Source organism: Phaethon lepturus, unplaced genomic scaffold (genome assembly GCF_000687285.1).
Source record: "Phaethon lepturus isolate BGI_N335 unplaced genomic scaffold, ASM68728v1 scaffold10239, whole genome shotgun sequence".
Lineage (NCBI taxonomy): Eukaryota > Metazoa > Chordata > Aves > Phaethontiformes > Phaethontidae > Phaethon > Phaethon lepturus.
The window spans coordinates 123,900-150,261 of NW_010561244.1; the positions used below are offsets into that span (position 1 = coordinate 123,900).

The 26,362-nt window shown below is 35.8% G+C and overlaps 1 protein-coding gene across 1 annotated transcript in view; it reads right to left on the minus strand.

The window, feature by feature from the left end:
• LOC104626112 (protein diaphanous homolog 2-like) overlaps positions 1-26,362 on the minus strand; it is a gene marked incomplete at both ends in the record, with an annotated part of 80,377 nt that overhangs the window by 44,621 nt on the left and 9,394 nt on the right. The window contains one exon of the mRNA XM_010293942.1: positions 13,893-14,017. Coding sequence (XP_010292244.1) covers positions 13,893-14,017 — 125 coding nt within the window. The remainder of the gene's footprint in view (positions 1-13,892; positions 14,018-26,362) is intronic.

Sequence of the window (26,362 nt, forward strand, 5' to 3'; positions counted from 1 at the left end):
TTTCAAACTCAAACGTCTCTAATTTTTTGTGGTGGCAAACAACTAATTATAATCACTATTCATGTATTAATTAGAAGGCAATAGAGAACACATGATAGTCAAGAATGTATCAAACAAAATGTTGCAGGAGTAATGGATTTTTAGCATACCTTCCCTGGAGAACAATTAGATAAAAATCTGTTTAGATGAATGAAAAGAAGAAAGAAAACAACTAAAATGCAAAATTTGTTTTGCATATTATATTCAAATTAATTACATGTGACTGTTTCAAATAACACAAAGCATTGACAGACAACAATAAAGAAAAAATTACTTGTTGATACCTATTCCAGCAAAGCCACAGTCAGGTAACCACTCCTAGAAATATTCTACTAGCTTTGGAACACACAATGAGACGCTTTAAACAATAATTACAGCTTTGTGTGCCCTAAATCTTTCAGAGAAACTGCAACCACATTCACGTTCTCTTTGATCATGCAGTTTTTCCTCACTTCATCTGGATTTAATTAAGAGAGGTATGTTGGAGCTGTCAGTTGTACCCTGTTTTAACAAGCTTCAATCAGTACATCTGATGGTTACTTCACCTAGATAAAGTTTTTAGGTAAAGTGTGGAGAAGGAAAGCAGAAGTGACTCCTTATATTTCTAGGTTTCCTTTAATGCAGCCATGTCAGAAGTCCTCATTTCCTCTTCTTCAGAAATATGAAAAATTTCAGATCATACAATGTTTCAAGAGCCTAGATGTTCAAAATCAAGGAGGAAAAGGAATGATTTTACATCATCTGATAAAAAAAGCACAGAATAAATATCATCAAATTGAGATGTGTCTACTGCGAACAACTGTTGTAATGAAGCGTTCACAAATTCAAGCACAGGAGAAAATGCAAGTAAAAGACTACACTCTAAAAATGAGTCCATTTTGCAGCTCCATAGTATTCTGCGTACCAGTCGCAAACTTACAACCACACATTATATATGATTGGAGTTAGAACAGTGCATGACCTTTCCCTCCTCTTTTCTGTCCAGATATTAATACCAAAAGCATGTAACCATAATTTACTGGGCAATTATTTGCTAGGAACTCCCCACCGTATGCACACAAATAGCATTGCCCCAAATGACTGGGATTAAAACAAAGAGTCAGGAAAGTGAAGTAATCCCTCAAATTTCTATCTCCGTCAACAGAGGACTCCTCATTTCTTAAACATGTGTTCTGACCAGGTAGAAAAGCAAAAGGCAGAATCACAGGGCAATCAGGATCTCAAATGAAAGTTTCCTACGCTCAGACACACTGCTTTAAAAAAATGAGTACACTCTGGTGATGACATCCTTCCCCTCCAAAAAGTTGAGTTTTTTTTAATTTCTTTTGGGGAGTGGAGAAGGGTAGAGGGCAAAAAAGCAGTTCCATCAATACGAAAATTTTTGATAAAGCAATGTCTCACGACAGTTTCATTTTGATATGTAGCGTTGGATCGCCAGGGATTTATAGAGTCCACCCTCCCTTTAATTTCAGATTTTAAAATAAGGATACAGCAAATAGAAAATGGATCTCTAATGAATATCATTCTAGCAGTGCACAATTCTTTACAAAAATATATTTCCGTGATCTGGACAATTTGGTTTAATATAAATTTAAGGATCCAAGCACAGTTTCCCTCAAGCAATTATTTACAATCAAGAAGCCTTGAGCTTTTAATGTATTTAAGTACATTTTCGTTCATAGAATTTCACTCTCTAGAATCTCCCAAATAGGCAGGTTTTTCCTCCTATATAATTTTTCATGTGTCTGTAGATTACTGTCAAAAAATTCTTCTCTTACTAGTTGGCCAACATATACCCTAAAACTGCATTTCAGGAACCTTTTTATACTTTTCTCCTTTCTTGTACAAAATCCTCTCTCAATCTTATTTAGTACTAGCTTCGAAGCACAGTTCTAGATGCAGTCTTCAAGGTGCAGAATAGAACGGAGCTCCCTCATGTGGTAAATCTACATAATCTCAGGGATTAAACAGACAAAAAAATCCAACATAAACGTATAGTGAAATGTCAGGACTTAGATAAACTACAAAGCTTGTACTATATAATTTACAGAATATATGTTTTTCAAGAAATAGAAATTAGAAAAATAAGATAAGTTCTTAATTGCCATACAGCTACCTGTTGCGTATCATTATGCCTCCTCACTTTTAACATCTTCCAATTTCTTCCTTTATTCATACTATAATAGAACCTACACACTGTTTGTACGCTCCTTTTCACAGGAGTTATACTATAGCCCAATACGGAAGAAATCAATATAATCTTATGTCCCCACACACCAGGGGTTTAGTCCTTAAAAAGAAATGAAGATCTCAAGGTAGAAGTGTAGAGTCAGAAAGAAAATTAATCGTCTGCTTTGTATAACACTATTTTCATTTATAATTTTCCACAGTTCTTGTAATTTAAAATATTAACTTTATGAAAACTCTGCCTTATTCCAGACCAGTTAAAAATCAAAGGATCATTTTTCAAAGGGATTTGTCATTTCTTTTACTGATATCAAACAGTTTTAAGGGAAATGAATATTATGCATTAAAACATGACACATTATTATGAGACTTCCAAGTTCAATCTAAGTAATAATTACACCTATATAATCCTGTAGTTATCGTCTGGAATATTGTGGGCATTTTTAATGTCTTTTAAGGAAGATGAATCAAATATTAAAAAAAATTAAGAAAGCACATATGATAACGAAGTTGAAAGCTCCTTAAAAAGAGTTGTGTGTTCAATCTGGCAGAAGGATATTTTGCAGATAATTCAATTCTTTCTGCATACTTCTGAATAAAGGGGAAAACAAGAAGGAAAGAGAAGAGCCCATTCAAGAACAACACTAAGGTAACAATGAGCGTCAACTGATTCTGAAAATCGAGAGGAACTGGATAAATTCACCATCTGGGAAGAAGAGTCCTTCAAAAAAGCTTCTAATGGACACAGCTGAGAGCATACAAGCACAATGTTGTAATTTAATTTACAAATTAAATATTTTAAAAATCGTATGATTTTTCATGACGAAAGATGAGTTAAACACCTTTCTTGTTCATTTTTTTGCTCTATATGCTTTTCCTTTTGCTCTCCTCCCCTCCAGGCCCAGTTGCATCCTTTTTCTGTGATACCCTCCGAACCTGACAGCCACACTTTCAACTCCATGTAAAACCATTTACTAACTTAGCTAACTCCTTCGATATATAGTATCTACATAAACATAACAAAAAAACCTGAACTGAACATACTTAACGATCTACCTCCACACAACAAAATAAAGAACATATCCTTAGTAAAAGTCAGAAAAATTTATTTTCCTCTCTGATGTACTGTGAATATATGATCTATACTGCATTTCCCACCGTGTTTGGTTCTTAGTTTATTTACCTTATAAAAAAAAAAAGAGAATGGAGTACACAGTTTCCCTCTTACTAACAAACTATATCTTCACGAATGGCACGTGTCCACTGCTGTTTTCCTCAAATATAGCATCACACACTTTTCCAGAGTTGTTCTCACACGATTATGTCCTGAGTCCTGGTAACTCTCCCTGGGCCCTTTGGTGTTTCCCTCCCTTGTGTTTGCATTATTTACTGATTTGCTATCTGAGAATTTAATGCATATGCTGTTTGCCTTTTCTTACAGACTCCTCCTGAAACTACTATATAAAAGTGGACTTCACACCACTCCCTGAAGAATCTGACTCATACCTTACTCTAAATATATTGCTACTTATCATCATCCTTTATTTATGCCCTTAAGGCAATCTGTAGTCTGTGAGGCTGATCTTGTCTCAAAGCAAATCACAGTTTTCACATAAGTGGCCAAGCACTGAAACAATGATTTAGTAATATGTCTCTCTTGGCTTATATCATGTTTTGCTCCTAAAAGAATGGAATATCTCATGATCAATTATGCAGGCCTGTGTAGAATTCTCTTTTCATCAAGGAACATAGAGTTATTAAAATACAGGAATATAAAAAAAGCAAATAAAGCCAGGTACCTAGCCAAAGCACAGCAAAGTATCATTAAAAACTTGCATTAGGACAACAATAAACATGTGGAATATTGCCAGACTAGACTTGACCACTTTAAAGTTTTCCAAATTCTATTTCACTGAGCAACACACACACTGTATCAAATTAAACAATTAACATTAAATATCTAAATATGAAATATCTCAACAGCATCTCTGTTATTGGATGGCATGTAATAAAACCAAACAATTCTTTTGATGCATAGTGTACCACAGATGAAAAAACAGAATTTCAGCATAGCTTAAGGAAAATGTCATACTTTGTGTAATTAAAAAATCCTACAGACAAAACCACCACGTTTATTCCAGAAAGCTTCAGTATGCCTCATTAAAGCTGAGAGAGGTAGTAAAACAAAGGAGATGTCTTTAGATTAGCAACCAATAGCACGTTCACTCTGGCTCAAGATAAACCTGCTCCTCCACATACCCTACATAAAATCCTTGTAATTCCACGCTGGCTGTTTAAATTTATAGATTTAATATAGAAGACAGACTGACAGTCTCTTCCACCACTATTTCTCACATTGCTCTTAGTATCTCACATTTACTACGACGAAATAAAGCTGAGGGCATAAATATGAAGGCTAAAACTATGCTCAAACCTCCTTCATTCCTTAACCCTCTTCTGTTCAAGGAAACTACACGTGATGTTACCCTGCCTCTCAATAGCAAGACTGGACTTGACCAAGCAGGAAGTTATCAAAGGCTTTTCTAGAAAGTTAAACTCATCTGTAACTGGAAAGTCTAATTCTACAAGGATTGCAGCTTAGTCCACGAAAGCTCAAAGCATATTAGTAAATGAATGAAAATAAAGTTTAATTTAAAATGTCTAGTATAAAAACCCTGTATAAAAATTCTGAAATTGTAAGATATAATAATTCCTAGAACTCCCATAAGGATTGTCACAGTATCATGACAAATTGATAGATTTTTCCACTAATTTCAAAAGAAGTTTACTTGGGAAAACAACTAGCACCACCACCATTTGCTGTATTAAATAACAGACCAAACCCAATTGGTTTTCAGTCATGAGCAGAAAAGGAGACTCATTCTATTCGGATAGTAAATTAACTTGCCTTGTTTCTGCAGTATCTTTCCAAGTTAACTTTGTGCAAAGATTCACAGCTTTATTCTGCTGCCTATTACAGACAACGCAATGGGAAAATGCGTTGCAGGTCAAGAATATTTACACACAGCAGAAACAGTATATTTAGCCTTATATTAATGCAATGATGTCTATTGACCTTCATGACAAATATCTAGTCATACACAATGTGACACCAGTCATGCAAATATTTCACAGCAACTTTAGTGCAGCATTACTTTTTTTTTCCCCTGGGGTGAAAAATTAGATAATTGAAAGGATTAGTAAATGCCACAAGGCCATACTGACATTTCTCAGTGGAAATGAAATTGAAGAACAACAGTTATATCATGACTGTCACTGAACAACAGAATCTCCTAGAAAAAAAAGTATAAAAAGAAAATTAATTACAGCTTCTGGAATTGTTTGTGTGAGTGCTGCTGTGCTGCTCAGGACTGAGATATTCAGAATGTGTCTCTGATATTGTGCCTTCTAATTGCAATAGGTCCTGGCTGTATTTCTGACCTGCTGGTTATATAATTTGTAAACTGGTACCTTGAAAAAGGCCAGTCTGTATAAGCAGATCATTTTATATGTTGGAAAGACACACTCTCTAAAAGATTAAGTAAACAACTTAAGTACATTTGAGCTCAACAACATCAAACTGCAGTCTGGTTTTTTTTTCCCATAGCTTAATAATGTCAGTTGAATATACCTACCTAAATATAGCACAAATAGTTGGTAATCTGATTTTGAACTGGGCAGGGTCAGTTCTGCAGTAGGATTCAAACTGCTGAGATGCTATGAGCTGGAACAATTAGCAATGCAAAAATGGAAACAGAAAACACTGTTTATTCATTGACGCCCTGAATTTTCTAAAGAAGCTGCTAGTTTGGAAAAGAAAAGCAGATTACATGCATGTACTAATTCTTCCTATCTTCTATCACAGTGCTTTCGAAGTGGGATTTTCTGCCTATGCTGATGAAATACGTCAGCCCTTCAGATGTACTTCTAAGAATTACAAGCACGATCAGTTTAATCAAGTGTGTCTTGGTTGCTTTAGCATACCCATTTGAATGCGGTGCGAGTGTTCAGAGATAAAAGGTTTTTAAATGCAGCCTCTCAGAAAATGATATACTGTTGACTTGCTTTTCAAAAGTGCATTTTAGTGCTTCTTTTCTCGCACTTGGGGCAACACAAAATAATGCAAATTTAGGGCATACACATCTGGTGGCTGTCAGTCAAGCAGCCAAGCAACTCACTGCAATCTCAAATCTGATACTCTCATCACAAATTTAGCTTTCTTAGAGGTATGGGAACTTAGAGCAGAGCATCCTAGATGCAGAAATTAATGTACACAGACCACAAGGGGGTTTTTTGCTCATCATGTTAATCAACTATACAAATAGAACATATAGAATATGTAGTAGAAGGTGGAGGTTCTTAAAAGCATTTTAATAACTTTTTAACAATGAATTCAAATTGAACTAAGTCTGCAGTGGGAGGAAAAATGGTATTCTAGTACTTAAATATACATTCTACTTCAAAAAGTTCATTGCAACATGAACAATTTATATATTTGGGAATGCAGTAGTGTAACAGAAATCCAGAGAACTCTTAATATCAAACAGGAGAAAAAGCTCCTTGCAGTAAAAAGCAGACCTACACATCAATCTGTACAACTGCAATTCTCAAGAGACATAAGCAAAAAAAAAAAATCCCACCTTGAGTATAAAATGAACTGTAAAGCAAAAGATGTACAGTACAGTCTTATATTTACTGCCTAAAGCATTTTCCATTTTAAAAGTACTAAGCATAGACTAAGAATGGGTAACAAAGAAGCAAAACACATCGGTAACTTTCAGGGTGTGCGCAGAATGAACAAGTTAGCATCTTTTTGTCACATCGATCTTCTCCTGCCACTAATAAGAGTATTTCTAAACTTTACCATTCCGACACTGTGCCTTAGCTCAAAACCTGGATTCTCAGCCTTCATCCTTCCATCCACTGGCCACTGCCCATTCTCTTACTATGTTGTCTTCCGGTCTTTCTCTAGCTGACTGCATTCTCACTTCCCTGTCTGTTATTTCATACATCTGACTGGAACAGAACAATGAAATGAAAGCAATCGGACAGGAAGCCCAACAGAAACATCGCTTCAAAATTAATTCCGTTCACATTCCTACTTCAGCAGTTGCCCTCACCCCGAATGGGCTTGTAAGAATCATAAGTTATGCAGGAAATCAGCACAGAAAGAACTAACATACAGGGGGATTTTACCTTTCATCCGAGTATTTTTGGCTGTTCTCAGAGAGAAAGTGAAAGGGAACCAAAGAATTTCCAAGTAAGGAAAATTGTTTATTGATGACTACGTTTCTACTACACTGCACATACTTGCATATTGAGAAGGCACTGTAATGTCTCGCTTTACCAGGAAGGTAAGGCCTTAGAAGGTCTTTTCTCCTCTCTTTCTTTGGGATTGAAACTTGTAAACTACGAGTAAGAAAGAAGATATTGAAACAACATAAAGCACAGTTTAAACAGAAAACTCCATAAACCAAAGATTCAACAGCAAATAAGTGGTTGCTTTTCTGTGCTGTACCTTCAGTAGGCAGTGCACAGTCTTTTTCTTCTTGTTCCACTTACTGTTTTAATTTAGAAAAAAGTTTTTCTAGGATGTTGCTAATAGAAAGTTAATCACAGTTTTATTTTTGAACAAATAATTTGGCTCACAGTTAAATGCAAACAACTGCAGAAATTACATATTTTTAAGTAATCAATGCTAAATAGGAGAAATGTCATTAAATGCTGTAGTACCAGCACTACATGCTCATTATAATTTTTTGATACTACACAAGAATCTAAAGTTTCAACAAGTTCATCATTGTTTCATGGGTGATAAAATAGACCGTATGATGGCCTCAATTTACAAACAATATTAATACTATGAATTTAGTGCTATTTGTTCTGTTTAAAATGAATAGCTAACAAGTCATGATTGAAAACAAAAAAAAAATTGCTGGACTAAGCATTTAATCAAGTTATTAATTTTTCTAAGGTAAGACCTGGAGAGAACAGCTGACATTTAGATCTCAAACTAGAATAAATAACTCCTGCTTTATTTCCTTTCACTGCAAGCACTCATAAGGCTTCTTAAACAAGACTTTATTCCCTGGTGCTAGCACATCTTAAGACATGTGCTTTCTGCTGACTGTTCCTTGGAGTTTGTTTTTCACTGCAAGCAGAAGGCTTCACTTTAAACAAATGCTCAACACTACGAGTAAAAAAACACCCTGATCACATTCGTATAATGTGCCATAACTTACAAAAAAAACCAACCAAAAACAAAACCAAAAAAAGTCATGCTACATCCAGAAGCTACGGCTTTCTGTTTCTTTGTTATTCATCACATAACTTAATACTTTATAACCTGCAAACTACCTTAATTACTTTTTCACTGTCGCCTTTGGACAACACAGGTTTTTTCTCACTTGGTGGGGGGGGTGGGGGCGTAGGGTGTTGAGAGAGGAAGAGAGGGACGTAGTGAAAGGATAAAAATCAGGTTCTTTGAGAAGTCAAAAAAAAAATTATTTATGTGCAAACTTCAGTAAGGTAGACCTGTTTCCCCTGACACTGTGCAAGAAAAGTATTTTATCTCAATAAATAGCCATTATTTTGCCAAAATACCTCTTCTAGTGAAGAAATGCACTTTCCAATGAAGGTATTTTTCAAAGGTCATTTTTGTAGATAGCAAGAACAAAATTTTATATAAATATTGTAAGGAAAGGCACATGTAAAAAATTGTCTTGAGGATTATACATGACCTAGAATTTGAAAGAAAAATCACTGGTGGAATGGTTCTCTTTTCTGGTCCCTGAAGTACTGGGAAAAATGCCTCTACATTTAACAATACATTCAAATGATCTCAGACAAAAGATAGTTACTTCAAATGTAGGGGCATATACAAAACTTCATAGAGATTTTCCCCCTCTAGGGTTATCTTTGAGAAGCCCCTAATAAAGAGCAAATTCAGATATTGATCTATACAATCATGCAGAAATGAAGGTACGAGTGCATTTCAAATTGTCTGAAAAACAAAAACAGGCTTTCCTAAAAACGACATCTCAAAACACTTCAAGTGAATTATTTTTCCATAGCAAGCTAGGAGGAAATCCCAAGTGTTAACAGATAACAAGAGTGTTAATGCCATTAACATTCTCTCAGCATTCCACGTCAGTGTGTAAATGATGTCCTGCTGCTCAGTCACTCTAAGAGGGGGAAAAAAGGTTCACAGCCATTTCCAGATGCTGAGATTCCGATTCAGAACATATTTGTTTCTTCCTCAGTGGTGTGCTGTAAGAGATTCTGCAGTACAGTCGTTTGTACAAGAGAATTATCAGTTGGTGTTTACCGCACATGAAATATTTCCTAACATTCTCAGGGCATGAAAGTCCCACACACACTTCGAGCAGACTTCTCCCCAGATCATTTCACTACCACTGAAGTACATGAAGTAAGGAACTAATAAAACTTGTATTTAGTTGTGTGACAATAGTCATTATTAGATAAAACTATGAGCATAAATATATATCAAGTGAGAATATATGCCTTTCAAGAAGGCAGTTTTATTTCATAAAAAGGATCCCGTTTTAATGAATGCTGTTCCTTTCTAGAAATTAAAATTAGTTCACAGACTGCTCTTTTTCCATTTAGTAAGATGAATACACACTGCTTTGAAAATTTTTTATCTGCAGTAATTTTTATCCTTTCATCCATGTTTCCCTTAATTTTGCAATTCTTTAAAAGTAAGCTTTTAATTCTTCACATGTATGCAATCAGTTAGAAAAAAGTGGCACCATATATCGCTCTGGTAGGCAAAAGATTTTAACAGGATTAGGCACGTTAATATCTTTTACTAGGGTAAATGATACAGCTAAAAAACAGAGAAACTAAGCAAAAATCTTCATTTAAGGATACACTAGTACATCTAGGATAGTTTATAAATATAAAGTAATGTAAGATTGTTTACAAACTACATAATGGTCCAATAGCAACACAGCAAGAAGTCAGTCTCTCTAACTAGCAGGATAACAAAAAGAATGAACTTAATTGGCACCGTAGGACATGGTTTAGTGGGCATGGTGGTGTTGGGTTGGTGGGTGGACTTGATCTTATAAGGTCTTTTCCAGCCTTAATGACTCTGTGATTCTGTAATGGCCAGCGATCAAACAGCGTGCCCTCCTGCCACCCTAAGCTCTAGCAGTTCTCCCTTCTTAGAAGAAAGCTCCTGCCTAGTTTCCAGAGGACTAAACGCTTGTCAATGGGGGTGCGTGCACGCGCTGGGAGGTGAGAAAAGGTCGTATTTATTATTTATGTAGCTATAGTTCTAGATCAAGATGAATGAGTAAGTTAACTCTGTGCAACTTTCCCTTACTCCCTCTGAAATACCTTTTCCTTCTGTTGTCTTTAATCTTTCTTAATAACATTTAAAGTTAAACCCCATTAATCTGAGTATCTTCCTCAGTCCCCAACTAGACACTTGTGTTTTAACATCACTAAGAAAACAGCATATACTCCTACGGCAAGTGAATATAAAGTTCTGAGTTTTCCATTTAAAAAAAATGTTCAATTAGAGGCACAGAGACTGAAATAAAACAAGGACTGAAAGCCAGGTTCGTCATAGTCGTAATTACTTTTCCAAACTGTTGAATGAGAGTCCTCAGTGCTGCATGAGGCTGGGCTAATTATAGAAGAAAGCCCCCATGTTTAAAGTTAAATAATTTGCAATTTGATCTTCACAGATCATGAAAAAGTTGTCTCAGGAATCGCACATAAGTTATTTAATATAGCATGAAATTCACTGAAAGTTTTTTGTTTTGGTGGGTTTTTTTGCTTAACTACATTATATATTCGCTTCTACTTTCTGTTCTAGCGTAGCTGTAAACCTTATTCTGATATCCACTATCTCTGGTGGCCAACAATACATGTTTAAGGTAAACCAAAAATTAGCCTGTTTAGAAATAGGTCAATAAAAAAATCCTATATGAAAATGTAAGTAGAATTTCTATTCATCTCTCTGTCACTCACAGTACCAAAGACTCACCTTTTTTGCTGAAAAAAGTTAAAAAACATAAAATTATGTTATGTCATAGCATTTACTTCTATATTACAGTATTAATTCATTTCATTATTACAAATGAATATTATGTATGGTATTTTAATTGTCCTTCATCTCCTACCTTAGTATGATACCAAGCAATACTCCTTTCAAATTTTCTCAAGAAAGGCTCCTCTCAGTTACTAGTAAACAGTTTTGTTTATTAACTGGAACAGGAAAGAGAAACTATGCCTTTAATTATGGTATAATTCCTGCAGCCTCAAACTGTCTACTGTGAGATGATTTATGTTCAGACACGCCTCAACTTTTCTGAAACACTCAAGCAGAGAGAGAGATGTTCAGCCTGAAATTTTTTAACTTTCTAATCTCAGTATGCGTTATCAACAACAATTCTTCACACAGCTGATAAAAACAAAAGAAATACATACTGAAGACTAAGATGTTGTTTCCCCCCCTCCGCCTTGTTATTTATTCTTCAGTCAAAAAAAAAAAAAAATTAATACAAGGGTGGAGAAAACGTAAGAATATTCCCTACAAGCAGAAACAAAGTTGATCACTTGACATAACTGGAGATGACTGTCTAAAAAAGAAAAACACCATTTATCAGGTCATCTATTAATTATGAAAACATAAATCCTTAGGCAGAATCAGTTCATTTCTTAAGACTTATCTATTTTGTCAAGCCACCAAATTCACTAGCATGATAAAAGCTGTTAACCATCTACAATTCAGGATGCCTATTTTAATTATGAGGAACCGGTAAATCTAGTTGTGACATCAACATACGTGCACTGAAGCAACGCTGCCCAGGAAACTTCCAACAATTAATTTTCATAAATTTCAGAGAATCTTTATATTTTTGCTAGTACAAAAAAAGCATTAGTGCATTTACTTTTTTTAAACTCTTTTGTCAGACAATCACATTGTCAGATGATCTTTTTTCTACAAGAAATTCAGTTGATAAACCACTGAGCAGAAAAAGGTAAACATTAGCTACTTGGCTCTTTTTTCTCACCAAATCACTTGAGTGATGCAAATCATTTTTGTAAGTACAGCAAATACATAGGTAGCAAAACAACAAATGGCAAAGCATTTACTCAACACAACCGAAAAATAACATAGATAAGCGTAGAACAGAGCTGTCAAGCTTAACAAGAAAACAGTTGCAAAAGGTGCATTTCAGTATGTTGGTTGCCTTTATGAACAGGAGTGGGGCTTACTTGACAGCATTCAGCCTCCGCACATGATGACAAGGCAAAGGACAATTACAAGGCAATATTCTAAGATTTTCTTATGTGCATGTATCTCAGGAAAATCATAAGCTTTTCTTTAATAGCAGAACGGGTAAGTGTGATTACTAGCGAGTCTCCTAACCTTGCAAATATGACAGGGTGGAAGAGAATACATAAGTAACAAGAAACAATTTTCCAATTAGTCATGAGTTGTCGCCCTTAAGCTACTTACCTGCAGTCTTGTCAGAAACTTAAATCCAGAAAGAGAAGATACTTAATATCTTCTTGTGAATTTCTGTCACTGAATGCATTCAGATGGTTAATCCTACCAGAACTTAGTTTCCATATACCCAGTAGTTAGCAGAACCTCTTCATTACATCAACTTACTAGATGTGATAAGCAGCTACAAATGGCTCTAGACACCAATCTCCTCTTTTTTTTTTTTTTGTTCTTTTTTTTCTTCTCTCCTTTGAAAAACCCATGAAACCATGACTTATGTCTGGTTGCAAAATGAAAGAATAGATGTCACATGAACTTTCCAAGCTTCTATAAATGCATAGAATGCCTTAGACCTAGCCACGTACCATACTCCAAGTACTTCCACATATACAGAAATGTGCTTTGCACAAAATGAAAACCTGCAAAGTCCTTTTACGAATAAAAGGACTTTTACTTAGTCTTTCTCACAAGGTTGTAAGCTTCTTGCATGTACAGTATACTTTACTTGTTATTTCATACTTCTGAGCAAAAGTAAAGCTAGATATATGAAAATTTTGGAAGAAAATGGGCTAGACAGACATTATTTGGTATTCTCCCACAGATTTTATTTTACTAGTGCTTAAAGAACCCACAGTCTCTATTCCCTACATAAATAAAAGGACAAATCACTCTCGAGTATGAAAAACGTAAGTATTTTTTTGCTAAAATGTTCTGTTGAAAAAAACCCAAACACAAAAATTAATACTCTTCCCCTGAAAAATCAACACATCTGAAGCTAAAATAATAATTACTCTTAACTCCACTGCTGATGGTTTTCTAGATTGAAATGATTCAAAAATTGTCATTAAATACCATTCTCCAAGGGGAGGGGAAAAAAAAAAACCAAACCACAAAAACAAAAAACACCACAAAAACAAAAACCCATATACTACTATCTTCATGACCAGTCACTATAACTACTTCCTTCAAGAAAGCTATTTGGTTTCCCCGTTGGAAGTCTGATTACGAAGTTGTACTCAGTTATATGTTTTCTTACATTCTGCACGTTCTGTTACGCTTTTCTCTGCACCAGAATAAAAGCCTGGAAAAGGAGACTTAAAACTTATTTTGAAGTGCTGTAAATACTTAACCAGACGATCAGAATGTTCAGATCACCAATGAAGACATGCAAAAAGGATATGCTCATCTTTTCTACAAACTTATCATGTTCATCTTGTATTTTAGGGAAATTCTCAATGTCATTTTCAAGGCGCTTTATCTGATGATTCATTGAATCAAGGTTGCTCTTCAGAGTCTGGGCTGAAACTAAGAAAAAAATGACAATGAGTACAAAGCTTCCAGATTCCAGAAAGGGTATCAGAAGGCGAAAAAACAATGACAGTACAAATAGTCTTAAGAAGAATGATTCCATTAAGTAGACTCATATTTTTCAGAATTACTGCTCATAAAAATTCTACTCTTCATAAAAATTAAGTGAAAATATCTCATGTAATATACCAAATCATCATATTTAATGTCGGAATGTCTCCACTTAATTCTACCATTAGTTCAAATTATTCAATTTATTTTTAAATTTATTGGTAAAAATTCTAATATTTCATTCTTTTAAACTTAATTCAAAGATTAAAAAGTTACTGAAGTTCAAAGAGATTCTACCTTATTAATGCATGTACTTGGTTAAATGAATGATCTTATTAAAGTACTTGGTTACAGAAATGATTTAAAGAATAGACATGGAGAAAAGATCAAATATTTTTCTTTTATTGAAATTAAACTGATTTCTAGAAACCAACATCTCTGAAACCCACCATTAACATCACAGGTGGGCCTGAATAATAAATTCTACTGATAATTAAATACAACCAAAGGTGTCTCAGTACAGAACGAAAAAAGAAGCTACTCTAAAGAAACACTGCTTACTCTGTCATACACTATTCTAACGTAAACCACTATTTCTGTAATTTGTATTAAACAACCACCAATTGATACATCATGAGAAATCTCCACTGGAAACCATGACATCACAGTTTTGAAGATGAAGCAATACCATACCACAAAGAAATTCCAGAACTAGATGAAAAGTGACACAGTCTCTGCAGAGAAGCCCCTGGTAAAAACTGTAATATTAAAACAACCTGAACCCACAAGATGGAGTTTTACAGCGTAATCCATAAAGTCCAATTATCGTTCACAATTTAATAATAAGAGGAAGTGCTTTTCAGCCTGCTGTTTAATTTAAAGATGCATTTTAGAACCAAATTCTCTCTTCTGTTCTTTGTCTCCTCTTGCACACTTTACAAATACATGCTTTCAAGAATAGGCAATCTCAATATCCCCCTTCCCCGAAGAGCACTGTAACATTTGCACCATTTCACATCCTTCCTCTAAACTGATTAAAGATTATTTCAAGTATACTCTGTTTCAGAGGTGATTTATACTATACAAACTACTTAATCTTTAATGACAGTGCATATAATCCTGGTGAGTTCTTAAAAACACAGTGCCAGAAACAACTTTTGCTATCTGGAATCAGAGGTGAGAACATCCAGCCCATTATCTACTCTTCAGTAACTGGCCAAGTCAATGCCCTCTGTTGACTGCAGGCAGCTGCTCTTCACAGCTAATGCTGTAGCTTTGCATCCCAGCTAACTCAAGGATTCTTTGTGCAGCCAAGATAAGCGCATGAATTTTTTTTTTTAAGGTGTTTCAGCCTTTTTTTTTTTTTTTTTTTGACAGCAAGCCATTTGTCCAAAAGTTGCACACTTTTTCAAAAGAGTGGTTTGGTTTTTTTTCCTATTCCCTTGTAATTTAAAAGACTGTGACTACAGGACATGAATCAAATTCCTGTTACTGTTTAAAGACGCCTTGAAAAACAGTATATAGAAAATAAAAATCCTGTAAAATAAGGAAGCTGTTCCCAGAAAAGAATTAATACTATCTTCTTTCTAAGTAATGACTCATATCAGCCGTAACACCGCTGATTTAACTTTTCACAAGCACGTTCAAACCCATAAGGCACCAATACGGCTCTCTCTATCACAGGCATAATGTTGTTTTTATTTTCAATTTTATTCATTTTATACTGGGTACCAAAGGAACTACTAATCATGTAATCTTAAAATTACTGTGAAACAGCTTTTTAAGCTTAACTGAACTTGGGGGCGGGGACACACACCAAATCTACACAGATCACAGCATCCCTGTAACTATTAACTTCACATTCACGAGTTAACCTTGAAATCAATCACTAAAGCAGTTTGAATAATAAACATTATTAAAGCTTTTAGGTTATGGCCCCATCAGTTTAATCATTTGAGGTTATTGTCAGAAAAGGAACACACATTTTTGCTTGAACTGAAAACTTGAATTACTATAACATTTTCATAGGCTCTTATGTAGTTGGATAAGGAGACAAACAGCACTGAAGCAAAATGCTAGAACTGAAAAATAAATTATGAGGATGCAAATAGTAATTCTGTTGGTAAAAGAACAGCAGCTGATAAGTAAATACCCAACATAACAAATAAAGTTTAATTATTTTCAGCAATTTGAAAATATTTAAATGCATGACCGCTTAGCAAGAATAGTAGTCGATTTTTGCCTGAAATTTAAAAGTGCAAAGAAATTCAGCAATGACAAGTAAGAAGTCTTAGCCTCTGTGATTAAAATGGAAGAAAAGCATTTTCAGTAACTGTTTTATAAAACGAAGTTCAGAAAACAGTTTAGATTAGGTGCATACTGACTTTGAAAGTATGAAGGAACTCTACCCAAACAAGAAGGCTGCATTCAAAAGCCGTGCTTCTCAGAAACATTTCAGAACATTCATTTTTGTTCACTTTCTTCTGCCTAGCCGAGGCATATGTACAAATTTCTGTTCAAACAATTTCTTTGAAACCATTCCCTAAATGCTAAGAAGACTGCCTCTATCACTATACTCATCAAAGCTGGTGATTGCAAGACAAAGGCTTGTTTGCCTTCACTTTGCCCATCATTCCACATGAAAGTTAGGCATCCTCACAGAGCTAGGCTAAAAATCTACATGAAAGGTAGCCTTTGGCCTTCAGTGGCACACAAGCACTGTTCAGGAACCATTACAGGGAAAGGCTCTCTGTAGCAGTAATTACAGTACTATTCCATTTAGTGGTGCAGCAGGAGAAAACCACCAACTAAATCCAGTACACAAATATCTCATTTCAGGACAGGAACAATGGGGTAAATACTAAAAAAGAGGAAAGAGAAGGAAAAAAACCCACCAGTAACAACAACCAGAAAAAAAAAAAAAAAACACCTTCATAACCCCACACTCTAGAATGAGCAGTCCCCAAAAAAAGGAAGCAGCCTACAAGAAGCCCAGACATTTCCCTGTATTAGCAGCAAAGATAAAATATTTGCCACATTTCAAAAGTAAAACAAATCAGCAGCAATAAACAATCCACCTTACCACCCTCACAGGTTTTTAAGACCTCCCCTCCACTCCGGTGAGACCCCAGCTGGAGTGCCGCATCCAGCTCTGGAGCCCTCAGCATAGGAAAGACAGGGACTTGTTGAAGAGAGTCACAAAAATGATCAGAGGGCTGGAACACCTCTTCGACGAGGACAGGCTGAGAGAGTTGGGGTTGCTCAGCCTGGAGAAGGCTCCAGGAAGACCTTATTGCAGCCTGCCAGCACTTAAAGGCGGCTTGCAGGAAAGATGGGGACAGACTTTTTAGCAGGGCCTGTTGCGATAGGACAAGGGGTAAACAGGGTAGATTTAGAGTAGATCTAAGGAAGAAATTTTTCACATTGAGGGTGGCAAAACACTGGAACAGGTTTCCTAGAGAGGTGGTAGATGCCCCATCCCTGGAAACATTCCAGGTCAGGTTGGATGAGGCTCTGAGCGACCTGATCTAGTTGAAGATGTCCCTGCTCATTGCAGGGGGCTTAGGTTAGATGACCTTTAAAGGTCCCTTCCGACCCAAACTATTTCTATGATTCTACAGGGGAAAGGTCAGCATTTAAGAAACAGAAAGGTTTGAGAAGTCAAAAGAAAGTCAAATTTGCTGACACAGGGAACAGTGGACACAGATGGCATAAACAGGCTTAAAAAAAGGATTATTTAGATCCACATACAACAGGTCCATACACAGATATCAAAAGGAACAGGCAGGGATGGAGTGCATAATACGTCTCTGAGAAGATGTGCAGATGGTGGGGGAAGCAGATGGCAGGAACTGCAATGTTCTCCCTAAACAGCGTATCTTGCTGCCAGCACCGGACAGAGCGTCAGGTTGTATGGACCACTGGGCACTCAGTACATTCTTATGCCTTATGTCAAAAAACACATAAATCCCCAAACCTACATATGGACCCATCTTCAAGGCCAAAGAGAAGAAAAAAGGCAGCAAGATTTCTCAATCTGTACCAAACTGTAACAGAGTGGCCCCTTATGTAGCCAAAGACATGACTGGCTTGCAGAGAGCTGCTGCAACTGTAAGATAGAAAGAAACACAGCATCTTTAACATGTGTACCTCAAACCACTGTAATAGAAGGATTTACGAGACAGGGGAAAAATCCAAAACCAGAAATTAAACATGTATGTTTCAACTAACTAAAACATTATCACACAGAATTACTATTAACATACAGAATTAATATAAGCAAGGTGACTATGAAGTTATGCATATTAATATATTGTCAGACATTTTTAAATGTCAGTGGAAGACTAATGTAAGCACATAGATTTATCAATATTCTCTGTGCACAAATACTGAACAAAGCTCAGTTACTCATGCATCATTAAATCTACAACTGATTAAAAATTATTTCATGTATTATGATTTATTTATAATAGAAATCCACAGTCTTTCAAGAGAAAGCACAAAGTCAATTCAGCATGAAAAATGATAATTTTTTTTCTTCATTTTACTATTACCTCTATATTAATTCCCACTCTGTAAAACAACAACAACAAAAAAATCCCATCAACTTATTTTGGAGAAAGCAGTTGCACAGACTGCACACTAAGGAAGGCTTAATGAATGTCTGGGAGACCACTTTAGTCCTAGAAAAAAAGCTACAAGCAGTTAATCTCCTGTTAATGTCAAATGCTGGCTAGTCCCCACAGTCAAGCTAAGCATTTTATATTTACAGTAATACAGTAATAGTACCAAAGGACAGATTAATCCTTTCCAAAACAAGATTGCATCAGAGTCCTCCCCTATAACAAGGGGTGAAATGATACACTGTGATTAGGTGCAGTGTCTTTCGCATAACAAATTCCAAGGGTATCTGATCACGATGCAAAACAGTGATGGCCATGTCCACGGTAGTAAAACTCTGAAGTGAGAGCCAATGATATTAACAACTTCAGTAAGCAAAGGCAAGTCTACATGAAGCAAATGAACTAGTGGATTGTAAGTCTAGACAGTATTTGTGCCATAACTACATTGTGAGCATGGTAATGATTATTTATTTCTTATTGCCTAAGGGCAGATAGAAGTAGTCTTTCACAAAAGGCTGAAAAACAGTTGTAGGGGAAATGGGTGAGCATGATCTGCAGGAATTACAATCAGTGATTACTTAATTCATACCACTAAGTAAGTTTATATTTATTAAGAGAATAAACATTCTGTTGGAGTTAGGTGAACAGTGCTGCTGCAGCCTACTTGAGGATTCTGAGTACCACAGTGTGTGTGCGTCTGTATCTCAGAATATGGCTGTATAGCATGTATATATACGTACATATACTGCAATACATTTATTTCACAGGCATACGTGCATATGTATATGGTTTCTGTATGTGTTTTTGTGTTGTACAGGTGCACCATGTACCTCTCAGGCATGTACATATATGTACGTACATTCGTAAGTATGTATACAAACACATATATCTATATCTGTGATATATACCACAGTATGCCTCTATCACACAAAACAACCCATACTTGAAGCTTCATGGCTGAACAGCTTCCAGTCTTGAAAGCAGTACAGCTCCCTTAACGTGGTATTTCAAGTAATTCGCACGTCACTATTCATACAAGAAATTTTTCCTAACGCGGCTATATAGTACAGGACAAACACTATGATCAGTCATGTTGTTGTACTTTACTATACAGATAAACTGTTGTGCTAAAAAGGTAAATCCAGCATTGGAAGAATGACTCGGAAAAGCGTGGTCCAGATCTGGCTTTGGTCACAATTCCCCCTGAATACCAAGGGGGAAGTGGAGCCAGGGAGGAATGTAGATACCCCATGCATTATTTCCTTTATCAGAAACTAGGTCTTCACTACATGCTAGTGTGATAGATCTAGAACAAATTTCAACAATAAAAATAACTCCATATTTAAATATTTTACCCAGGAAAAACACTGAGCTTAATCATTAGAAGTTCTGAAGAAGAAACTATATGAACAGTCATAGAACCATACAGTCATTAAGGTTGGCATTGCTTTGGAGTAACTGAGTAATACTGAGGTGGGGGGGAAGGGGGAGGGAGTTGTATTTGTGGTCAATGTAAGAAATTAAATATCTCATAATCACAGAATCATGAAGGTTAGAAAAGACCTTTAAGATCAAGTCCATCCATCAACCTAACACCACCATGCCTACTAAACCATGTCCTGAGTTGACACAACTACAGGTTTTTTGAACACCTCCAGTGATGGTGACTCCACTTCCCTGGACAGCCTGTTCCAATGCTTGACCACTCTCTCAGGAAAGCTATTTTTCCTAATATCCAACCTAAACCTCCCCTGGCGCAGCTTGAGGCCATTTTCTCTCATCCTATTGGTAATTACTTGGGAGAAGAGACCAACACCCACCTCACTACAACCCCCTTTCAGGTAGTTGTAGAGAGACAAGACAAGTACAATCAGACAACTCTAAGATTACATCCAACCAAGCCTACTATAAGCAAACACTCCTCTGTACAGACAAACATCAGGTGCTTTTAACATAACTTGGGGAGAAGTAAAAGAAGTGCCAAAAAGTACATTGTCAGGCCAACAGTGCCTAAATTTCAAAGCAGAACCCAAATATGGCAAAAGAAATTAAGTTCATAAGCTGAAAAGAATGGTTAGAAATGCTTTGGAGTGGAGGTTTAAACACCTTGGGATCAAAAGGATAGAACTAGACAGTATCCTAACTAGCTAGGGCATGTCACTATCCTCATCTTCCGAAAAAGGGTAAGCTTTCTGACACAGATTACTTACGCTTAACAGTCCATACATCATTCACAATATACTCTTTTCCTGTATATCTTCCACAGATTTTTCCCTGAATCTTTTAAAGTTTAGGGAAAACACCAACTCTGGCCAAATGGTAATTTTTTTTATATATTATGACAATGTACTGTAAATGGAAAACATGGAATTTAGAAGTTCTATTTTAAAGCTTTTCAACAGATACATTTCACACAAAGATGTGCATTTGTTATTAACTGTTAATCACATTAGTTGAATGTGAATTCTAATTTGCATGCTAAGATTTCATTCACTCCCAGGGTCTCTGCACTGTAGTTGGCCTGTCACAACACTGATACAGAATGGTGAAGGAAGACAATGACACAGCTATGCTTTATCATTTCAGACTTCTAAAGTAAAACCAGTAAGTTAGTTAACCAAAGATAAAGCAAGTTTGCACGGATTCTATTGTTCTGTGCGTTTGCAAGTGGAGGTGAACCACAATTTTAAGGTAAGAGCACCTTGTAAGAAGTCCAGCCCCAGCTAGCTCTTGCCTTTAGAGTTTAGTGAGATTAAGTCTAAGACACTAATTATCTTTCAGTGCAAGATTATGTTAAATGAGGTATGTATGGGCAGAAGCTCTAGACTGCAATGTTGTTCTCCATCTATAGAGAGAAAGGAAGGAGACTTATCAATCCATACCTCAGAAAGTCTCAACTGGGATCAAAACCTCAAATCATCACAATACAAATGTTTACAGAAAGAAAGCAGATATATCTGATACAATTTAAGAAAAGGATGACAGATTTTTAAGACACATCTGGAAAAAACTATACCACACAAGCTAAAAAGTTACAAAAACAGATTTTGGGTACAAACTATGAACAGATTTTCATCTTCTCGGAATAAGAACAGCAGCCATCTAAAGTGAGGAAATTTAATTTAAGTATTATGTGCACTTAAATGCAAATGCCATTAACAAGCTTGTCTTGACAAGTGACATAGTGGAGGGGAACAACAGAAAAAAAAAACAGAATAACATTGCCCGTTAGGCCTAACATCAGAAACATCATGAGCAGCATGTCTTCATCTCTCTGCTGGAGCTGAGGAAATTACAAACAGTGCTCATAATCCTGAAACGCTCAATATGTCCACAGAACAAAAAGAGACATTCCTGTGGCTAGCTTATCTTAAATATCAATATATTGATATTTACAGAACCGTGCTCTGGTTTAAGGAATGAATTCGCTTGTCTCTGTTCCAGCAATTATGTGCATACGTACATGTTTTAAGACTAAAAGAAGCATTCTGATGCATATAACAACTTAAGACATTAAGAATCAACTATAAAAGACAAACAGTGCCTTAGGTGCCCAAAATGCATTACCACTCTCACTATCGACGTGAGCCAGTTGTTAAAACTCCTTTCGACAGCACAGTACAAAGTCATTCATCTCCTAAGTGATACACTGGAACATGAAATCTCTTCCTTTCATTGGACAGGTCATATAATCCTCATTATAATTACTGACTCAAAATTGTTTACTTCTTAAGGTTAAATTAACTGGCAGATAAAGGCCAGTCTTCTGAAAAAGAAAAAACTCTGAGCCCATAAGACTCCTTCTGGTTGAACCCTGACAAGCATTATGCTTATTTTTGCAACCTGCATAAATTCTGCGTGTGCTGACCTCCTGCTTTCTCTGAACTCTCTGGTTATTACCAGCCTTTTCACCTAACCTTTCAGCTTTATCTCACTGTGTAAACTGTAAAAAATAGTACATTGTACAATTTAAGGTTTATTAGTTGAATGTGAACTGACTTTCCATATTACAGATAAAAAGCTTTTACAGAACAGATGTCTCAATTTCAGAAACATAACCAGAAATACTAGAGATGATCAGTGAGAATAGCACTGTGTCCAGTAGCATTCTCCTGGCAATATGGGTATCTCCTCCAGAGCACTCAGAAACTCACCTTAATTTGATGTTAATTTACAAATGTCTTTCAAGATCTCAAAAGTTCTTTTGAGATTATTCAAAAATAATTCTGAAACAAAGCTTATAATGACCTCTTGGCAAAGGTGTAAGGCAAACTGCAAGTGAAGCAAGGGAAAGAAGTGACTGGACTTTTATGTTCTATTCATTGCATCCAGATTTGGAAGCATTAACTGCATTGAAATGCTAAATTCTGCTGTGTTTATTCCAAAAAGCCATACTTCGCTTTATCACTATTTCTCCACGGTCCAGCTTTGCTTGGTTTGTACATCACACTGATAGACCCGTGCTGAAAATCATTGTGAAGCAGCTACGGCACACTATATTCAGTGGTGCACGTATGCAAAAATTGCAGAAAGTAAGAAAGACGAAGAAGGAGAAAGAGCAAAGCTTTTGTGACACAACCTATCTGTTGTTACTAAAAAAAAAAATCACTAAAGAAGGTGTTGAGCAACTTCATCCACCAGACCTCCCTTCAGGCTCTCCAATTGTAACAGGAGTTTGGTCTTTGCAATTAACTGAAGTGCAAGCCATGCTTCCAGGAGTGTAACAGCTTTTCTTACATCACTGAAAGTGCAAATTCAAGAAAAGATAAGGTGAAAAAAACAAGTAGGTGTTGTTTTGTGGCTTTCACCTTTTTCTAGCAGCTGGTATTACAGAATTCTAACTGGGTTTCATAATTTAAGAAGTCATTTAAAGCAGTCTTCAAATCTGAATTGGTTTAACTACAGTCAGAAATTTTTAAATGGTTTAATTTCTTTAATAAGCAACAGCCCATGAGAGTGGTTTGAACTATAATTTTGCCCTTGATATTTATACTTCAGGGAGAGAAGTGGATCCTTAAAATGCATGCTATACAAAATAACTTTGTTTAACGTAGAACCCAAATTGTACCTGAAAAAAAGTAGCTTTAGAACTCACAACTACCATGATTTTGCATACCATTTATTACACATTAGAAGATAGCAACTAAATAAATCCTCAAAATCTTCACAGACTGGGAAAAATTAGTAGGCAATTTTGCAGAGTGGAAGCCTATCCAGAATCCTGCTGACTCTCCAACGGGATTTCTTTCAGAAATTGCACCTTGGAACTACAACACAAAAACTATCTGTGAAGTTTTTGCTTCCCTGTCTTCCTCTTTGTCGCTTGTCAATGAAGGACAACATGTCTGTCAAAAAACTTTTAATGAGATGATGCATAAGCTATCATCGATACGGCGATGCTACATGCAAATACAGGAGTGCTACTACAGCAAAAAGTCTTTAGTATTTGATGTACCTAACTGTGTATTTACTACATTCAGAAAAACACATTTAAAGGGTTTCTGACAATTCAATATTGCAGTTTATGTGAATGAAAAGAATGACAGAAGTCACTACACAGTGCAAGATTAACTTTTGATTATGATGCAAAACGCCAGCTTCAGACTCTATTCTACAGAGAGAAGTCACAGATGCAGGCATTACATTTCTCATGCCAGAAGGCACTGTCTATTTTACACCCACTAATGTGCCAGATTGGGCAAAATCTGTTTCAGCAATTTAAACTGCGCAAGGTGGAAAACACTGCAGATCTCTCTGTAAAAACAGTTTCTTCTACTGCAACGAACTATAAAACTTCTGTTTGACATGAAAATGACTACAACTTATGATTATGTTTTGAATTGCTATACTTGAAAGCAACAATGGCACAGAATGTTTTAGAATATTTTCCCCACTTTAAAACTATGGCATTAAAGCACAGTGAAGTGCCTGTACAGAATTTTGAAATTAATTATTTTCTTACAGTATTTTAATAATATATTAAGTATATACATATTTGCATTCCACAGTGTTTCTGATTGCTAATGTTCTTTCTAGAGAGATACCTCAACTGTCAGAACCAGATGCTTGCAAATTAAAGAAATAAATTTTTTGTGTCAACATAAGTGAGCAATCTGTGCTGCTATTATTAGTACTTTCTACTCTACTACACGGATATAATTTACCTCCCCCAATGCATCTTTCACTTCATTTTACTCGGAATGCTCTGTATTTCTTTTAACAACACTTTAGAAGAATTATTAAGTGGTATACCTTTATATCAGGCACAGAATTCTGTACACTAAACACTAGAAAAAACCCTCATTATTTCTGAAAGAGACTATATTTTCTATACTGCATTCACAGTTAAGCCCAGCCCTTCACTTGGAGTTTAACTGTTCTTGGGAGCCCTACAAAACTTCTCAGCTAACCCCAAAATTCATACTCCATCTGTACATACGAGGCAGCACTTCACCTTGCCCAGTATGTCAGGAAAACACAGAGACTGGCCAATGGCCAGGAACAGACATCAGCACTCTGTACCCACCCGTTTCAAATAAACACCAGTGGAACATCACAAGCTCACAAAACTTTGTATGAGTCTACACAGCGTAGTAACTCCCACTCCTGGCAGACAAAGCAAGCAGGTAACCTAAGTACATCACGAACTGTTAAACTTCGGAGGAGCGGGGCTCAATGTTCAACTGATAAACATATGGTTATGTTTTATTTTAAATACAGGCACGATGTTTAAACCATGAACTGTGATTTACAACTGTTGCTCTTTTAAAATCTGAAGTCGATATTATAAAATATATGGGTCATGTTCCTCCCTCTTAATTTTACATGTTATGTATTTCTCTTTATGATTTCCGGGAGGCTTGACAATCAGAGGAGTTTCAAGTTTAAAAATATGTATCTTTTCTAAGGAATTCCAAATTATACTGTTTAGTTTATACTTTTTACCTGACTTTGATAAGGTAGCTCTTGGTTTGTTTGGGTTGGGGATTTTTGTTGTTCGTGGTGGTGGTGGTGGTGGTTTTTTGGTTGGTTGTTTGGTTTTTTTTGTTTGTTTGGGGTTTTTTTTTATTGTTATTGTTTTTTTGGAAGATTTTGTTTGACTGGACCTGCAGAAAGGGATGAGAACTTGTCAGGTCTTTAATACAATCGCAGATTATAAGATGGTAAGAGCAAATACCATGAAAAGCAGCAACTGGAATAACAAGGAAAGTGAACAAGGTAGAAATATGAGTAAAGGCTTTGTATAGTTTCAGCTGTAGAGGAACAGAGGAAAACTCTGCAGACTGGAATAAGGTGAGTATCACTTCCATCAAATAATCCAGTTTGTCACAATCTTGTGATATTGTTAATTGGTTTTCCTTTCATACAGTCTGCTTCAAGTAAGAAGGAATGCTTTTACAATAATCTCTTGACAGTTAATCGGTTTGACCTTCGCTTAAACTTTCCAGAATAAAACTGTTTCCTAATTTATTTTTGCTTTTCATAAACCTCTAGGTTGATCTTCCATCTTTAAAAAGATCAAAATTTTATTATACCTAATATCAGATTATTGAAGATTTTAGTACATGCATGGGCAGTTCACCTAATCCCATTGACCTTTTCATATTGAAATCCAGTTTTATGCTTTATCTGCTGTTTGTTAAAAAACGAATCATACTTCCCTTGTTCA